This window comes from Sinocyclocheilus grahami, unplaced genomic scaffold, assembly GCF_001515645.1.
Source record: "Sinocyclocheilus grahami isolate Dianchi unplaced genomic scaffold, SAMN03320097.WGS_v1.1 scaffold58.1, whole genome shotgun sequence".
Classification (NCBI taxonomy): domain Eukaryota; kingdom Metazoa; phylum Chordata; class Actinopteri; order Cypriniformes; family Cyprinidae; genus Sinocyclocheilus; species Sinocyclocheilus grahami.
Window position 1 is genome coordinate 1,460,066 of NW_015505237.1, and position 6,554 is coordinate 1,466,619.

The 6,554-nt window shown below is 38.8% G+C and overlaps 1 protein-coding gene across 2 annotated transcripts in view; it reads left to right on the forward strand.

The window, feature by feature from the left end:
* The first annotated feature begins 2,505 nt into the window (after positions 1-2,505).
* LOC107584277 (KH domain-containing, RNA-binding, signal transduction-associated protein 1-like) overlaps positions 2,506-6,554 on the forward strand; it is a 19,267-nt gene continuing 15,218 nt past the window's right edge. For both annotated transcript variants that reach the window (XM_016270834.1, XM_016270835.1), the window contains exons 1-2: positions 2,506-2,767; positions 4,237-4,358. In XM_016270834.1, coding sequence (XP_016126320.1) covers positions 2,674-2,767; positions 4,237-4,358 — 216 coding nt within the window. In that variant the 5' untranslated portion in view covers positions 2,506-2,673. The remainder of the gene's footprint in view (positions 2,768-4,236; positions 4,359-6,554) is intronic.

Consider the following 6,554-nt stretch of genomic DNA (forward strand, 5'->3'; position numbering starts at 1 on the left):
GTTTTCATAATTAATGTGCCATTTGTCAGTTATCAACAGAACCGAAGGGATTTGTTAAATGTGTTGCTACACCAGATTCTGAAAGAAATTTCAAGTGTTTGCCTCATGTCACAAGATGTTTTATCATACGTTTCCTGCTAGCAGGTGCTGAGAAGATGAGAAAGAAATTTGAAGGGAACAAAATTAGATACAAAACAACTCACCTGATCATATTCAAACTTTTTTAAATTATATGTAAAAGAAACATCAGGGAAATAAACAAACAAATAGCATTATAAAGTAATAGAAGTAACTAAATAATAGCTTGTGACATTTATTTTTATATGCTAAAGCAAATGACAGCTTTAGTTAGCAAATTTTGATTGTTCCAATCTACAATTAACTTAGTGAGGGTTAATCACTTGATTATCTTTTAAAATAAGAAGATATCAAAGAAACATCAAGGAATAAATAACGATACATTTATTTATAAATAATTAATAAATAAACAATAGCCTATGACATTTTTTTTTTTTATATACTAAGGCTAATGATAGCTTTAGCTAGCAAATAGCAATACGCCACACCACATTAACTCTGTGAAGTCTTTTATGGTGTAGTCTACTGTAACTATTTATCCTGGGCTCTGTGAATTTAAACAATGGCCTTGTTAAGAGAAAGAGTGAGGCAAAGCACAAAAGCAGCAGGGAAGAAAAAGAGAGGAATATATACGCTAGCCAAGCTCTAAGGCCACAGCGGTCAGCAGCACTTCGTTATGAGTTTGCATAGTCTGACATGCACCAACAGAGTGTGTTAACCTTGAGCGGGGCTGAGGGGAAAAGGGCAACGGAGGCTGGTGGTAGTGGTGCTAAAGGCCTAAGCAGGTGTGACAGTTCTGAAAGCTTTCACTGGACAAAAAGGTTTCACTGGCCTCCAAGCAATGCTGAGCTACGGCTGACCTCACTGCTCTCCAGCGCTGGCAGAGAGAAGCTGTGTTTGTAATAGAAGAGATGAAGGAAAACAAGCATGTCTGTGTTTACATGAAAGATGCATATAAAATAATAATAGTGTAAAAGTACAGCATATGTTCTCTAATTCAAAACAGACTAACAGAATCCAAAATGTGTACACTTGTAAACTGCACACTTTGTAAATAACATATCTGCACACTTATAACATACCTGTACATTTATCTAAACAATTAAATTTGTTATCTATACTTCTGTTTCTGTATATAGTGCATTATTTAATTTCTGTTTTTTTTCTTACATTAGTGTTATATTCCATCCCTACTGTGTTATTCCTATGTATGTCTGCACTATGTCTGTACTTTCTTCTGCACTGGAAGCTCCTGTCGTCAAGTCAAATTCCTTGTGTGTGTAAACATACTTGGTAATAAAGCTCTTCTGATTCTGATTCTGATCAAGGTTACGTTTACAATTTTAATAGTATTTGGCCATATTAAATGTTTCACCACCAACCCTTGAAAGTAAATCATTTTGCATTTTCATCCAATGGGGGGCAGCAAACATCATATTATGCACTGTGCGCCATTCCTTCATAATTTACCACATAGATGAGCCCAGAAGCTTATGCAAACGTTTGTGGATGTCTCCAAGAACCAGACAGCATAACAGCATATTAATTCATGCATAACAGATTTATATTTACTGGAAGAACACAGATAATTTTTTGTATGAGGAGTACACCACTAATATTGTGTATCAGAAGAAATATATGTGTGTGTGTGTGTGTGTATGTATGTATAATATATATTATTATATTAATATATTATAATATGGCTCTAAGTGCCATCTGGAATTTTCTTCTAAAATGAGCCAGGCTCCTGTGTGTAGGTTCAGTAATTTCACTTTAATGGCAATGAATATGTTTTTTTCATTGCCATTAAAGTGAAATAACTGAACATAAACATAGGAACTAGGGATGCACCGATATGAAACCAATCATAGTTATTATTGTTGTGCACTGCTGTTTGAGCTGCGTGTGCTGAGCTAAAGATGATCACCGGTAAACTGAAGCGCTCTTTTAACTTAACCAAACGCATTCTATATGAGATAAATCAGATATACATCAAATAAACACAATATTACAACGTACAATTGCACAAAAGGCTGCAAACGAACAGCGCGCATCTGAAGTGTCTCTGAAGGAAATAATGCATTATTTATCGGCTTAAAGATATCGGCCAAATTTTCTTATCAGGCCGATACCGATAACAGAAAAAATGAGTATTTATCGGCCGATACCGATATGGTGGCCGATATATCGTGCATCCCTAATAGGAACCAGAGAAAAATGCTCATTTTAGATGAATATCAGATGGCACTTAGAGCCTTTTGCATCTGAACTCTTCATATATATATATATATATATATTCATATCAACCTCTATATCAGCCTCTTTCCAAAGCAAATGCAATTTTGTATAGACTACAATCCAAAAACTTTGACATCAAAGTGGGCGGTCCCATACGTGACGTAATTTCCGCTAGCTCAAGTCATCTGCGCTCGTCTCCAGCTTTTGTTCATCTGTCTGTAACCGCGCGCCGGAGAGCAGGAGCCGTTGCTGCTCGTGTGTTCGCGTCTCCTGTTACCTCTTGCAGGAAGTGGATACTGAAATAGTTTCGCCGTCGGACGTTTGGTGTTTAAACCTTCTTTAACTAAGAAACTCAACATGGAGAATGAGAACAAATACCTCCCGCAGCTGCAGGCGGAGCGCGACACCCTGGACGCGTCGTTCACGCACTCCATGAAACTTCTAACCGCAGGTAAACGCCGTTGTTTTGTGGAGACGAAGGAGACGAGGCGTGAGAATCTAACCCGGGAACTTCTTGCGATGTAGAGAAATCGTGGGTTTATTTAGAGAAACGCTGGATCAACTGTAGTCGCTCTCGGGACGCAGGGCGACCGTTACAAAGTCTCGCTTCAGCGCGCGGGGGGTGAGCCAGGCACGTGCTACCGAAGCCATTTCCCGCGTGTAGTTAATGGTTTTTCGGTGGGACAAACTCCACTTTTATCGGATGGTATCACTTCTTTGTACCCTTTTCCATTAAAACCCGTAGTGCTGTAGAGTTTTATCCCCACCATCCCCTGTGCAGCAGTCCCGGTTCCGCTCCAGTGCAGCGTTTGAGCCGCGTGTTGGATTGGGTTTAACGTTACCCGCCGTGCGCTCACCGAAGTGGAAACTTTCGAACCAGATTACGCGTTTTATACGACTTTACCACAGTCAATTAGTCTTTTAATGTTATTAGAATTAGATACAATTTCAATAAGATATAAAAAAAATGACACTGTCGGAATAGAATTGCATATGAATTCGTATTTTGTTTAATAAGATTTGCCGCCCTATGTTTGTTTGTGAGGAGGTCTCTGTATCTAAGGGGGTCAACGTGGCATTTCTTCGTACTCGTCCGAGTCCCAGTCTACATGCGCTTATAGTGTTTGTCTAGACTGAAAGATCTGGAACGCTTTAGATGAAATCGTCCAAGTCTGATCAAATGAAACTGAAGACGGCTGAATGTCTTAAGTTTGAGATTTGTCGTAGTAATAAAAACCATATTCCGGACCATGTGTGCCTTTAGTATGGGAAGTGTTGCATCTGGAGATTAAATGGATTTTTTTGGTGTAGGAAATGTCTTTTCCTGGCCTCGTTTCACCACATGTCTTATATCATCAGTCTAGTGGGAGGTTAACTCTATCTTGTGGCTTATATTAGCAGATCAGTTCCTTAAGTTACCTTTGCAGAGGCATGTAAGTGTTCGTTGTTTAGCATCAGACTTGCAGTAAAAAGCCTAGTCTATTGATTGATGGTGTTTGCTGCCAGTGTCTTTGAGGCAAGCACTTTTCTTTGCAACCTGAAGCAAACACTTAAATCTCAGAAGTACATTTGGCATTGATGTAAAATGACCTGATAGTTAGAGAAAATCTTCCAGGCCTGTAAACATAAGCTTCTAATCCACTTTGTCATGTTTAAATGAGGGAAATATAACCATGTAGGTTAATATGACTCCTGATTAGCGATGGCCATATTTTTTAGGTTTTAACCTTGATTCTTAAAACGGATACATTTCTGACCCTGTTGTCTGATGGAAATTAAAACTTGTGTGCAAATGTTTTGTAATGCATGTAATAGCTGGTTAAGCAATGATTGGTAAAGTATCTTCAAATATATGAAGATGCTCTAATTTTTGCATTTAAATGTTCAAATCTGATGCCTGATATTTATTGTGCCTTTTAGAAATCGAGAGGGTTGAGAAAGGAGAGACTGAGAAAGATGCTGAAAGCTACCTGGACCTCTTCACCCAGAAAAACATCAAACTGAAGGAAAGGGTTCTCATACCAGTCAAACAGTACCCTAAGGTGAGTGTCACTGTGGTATTCAGGAGCACATATGCTCGATCACGTGTGCGCTGCTTCAGATCTGGTGTTGAATGAATGTGTAACACCTCAGTGGAAGCAAAGGTCAGCTAAGGATTCTTGAGGGGTACAAAAAAATGAAAGGAAAATGGAACTTATTTCATGACAAGAATTGCATTAGTATTGGAAAGAACTATTAAAGAGCGAAATAGTAGGTCTGGTCTCACCAGAGGCATTTTTTTGACAATTTTGCAAACATTTGTTGAAACCTGCGAAAGACCTGTAATCTGTCATGAAGAGGCTTAAGGTATTTTCTAAATGCATGTTTTTTTTTGTGCACGCCCCGTGATAGCTTACCTGCCAGAGGCGATCTGACCGTTTGACGGAGTCTTCTGCTGTTTTAGAGGGAGCAGCAGTGTTTTTCTTTGACCTTGCAAGTTTACTTGGCAGATCAGTTGAGACTAGCTGAAAGTAACATTTTATTTTTCTCCACCTCTTCCCAGAATCCAATCTTGAGCGCTTTTTTTTTTCTTTTCTTTTAGTATTACATGAATATCAGAATGGTATGCAAGTTTTGCTTGACTGATTATGCTGCTTAAGTCCAATTGAAAATGTGCTGTTTCTCTTTAGGACAGCTTATATTAAGCTTTTGCTTGGATTTGATTAAAAAAATGGGTTGTCAAGTCACCTTTATTTATATAGCGCTTTTAACAATACAGATTGTGTCAAAGCAACTGAACGGCATTAATTAGGAAAATAGTGTCAATGCAAAATGACAATAGTGTAAACAAATTTTTCAGTTAAAGACCGTTCATCATTGAATTCAGTGATGTCAACATCCAGTTCAGTTTAAATAATATCTTTGCAATCATAAGGGTTGTCCTGAGGATGTGCATTGTGTGTACAGTGTATGTCTTGGAGGCAGCAAATTATGTTAGGTCTTTGCTTAAGACTTGCCTCACACCTGTCAGCTGCACACAAATGTATTAGGGATGGGCATTTCAAGCAAAAATAATATTCGAAAATCACTGGGTATTATTCTATTATTATTCGAAAATCGCACCCCTCCCCTACATGCATGCATGTATAGGCTACACACCCATAATCGGAGAGAGATCATTCACGCTTTCAGTCTGTATGTTAACAAACTCTAATTCATTAGGGAAAAGGCTATCTTAACTCAAGCCATATAATGATTGTAACGTGCTGAAACATATTAATATAATATAACTGAGTGACGGCACTTATTAACATAACGGTCCGTCGATTAGCATAAACTGCTCATAAGGCTAGGACATTTCCATTTCAAAAATGAGCATGAACATTAATTGCAATTTTAAAAAGAAAATCAAAAGTGTGATTAATTCATCCATGAATATCACCTCAAGCCATTAATGACGGTCTAAAAACAGCCTGAATGAAGGCACTATTGTGAACATTAATTTTAACGCCTGTCTTCATAACCATAACCTATCTCATATTTTTATTCAAAAAACTGAGCATGTCCACATGTTCGGGATGAAGACGAGAGTGCAATCTGTTCACTATTTTAGTCCGGCTGCAGAGAACACCCAGATAGAAGCACATTTGGGCCGATTCCTGAGATTCTGAGACAGCATCGGTGAGAAGCTAACAGGCCAGAGCCGAGCTGACGCTACAAAACACTTCTGGCTGACAGACGGCTTTTTCTCGATGGGCCGATCTCGGCTGCAAGCTGTTGTACGTGTAGCAGGTCCGCACTCAGTGTATTTACTTTCGGCCCGAGCTCGTTTTGTCACGGGCGGGCCACTGCTAGAATGAAGGAAATCAGCCGCTGAGAAAAACATTTGGCGGTTAAATCTTGACTCAAATCTACAGTATGAGCGTGAGACAATGTGGTGTTCTTCTGTTATCTTTGACAGCTTTTAATTGGCAGTGCCACCCTCTGCTTACATGAACGCGTCCAGCACATCAGCACCGAAAACAGAGAAAATTATTGTCTCCAAAAAAATCGCACGGCCTAGTCGTTATTCTATTAATAAATCGAATATTCGAAAATCGTGACCCATCCCTAAAATGTATTCATCATCAAACTCTTTGTTCTCCCTGCTGAGAGTTACTTTAATTTTAAATGTTGGACTTAGCTCTTTGTTTTTTTTCGAGTGGCGCTTCTCTTTGGTTTTGTGCAAAGAAACAGATGTTTTGTTGTGTCCCGAGTGT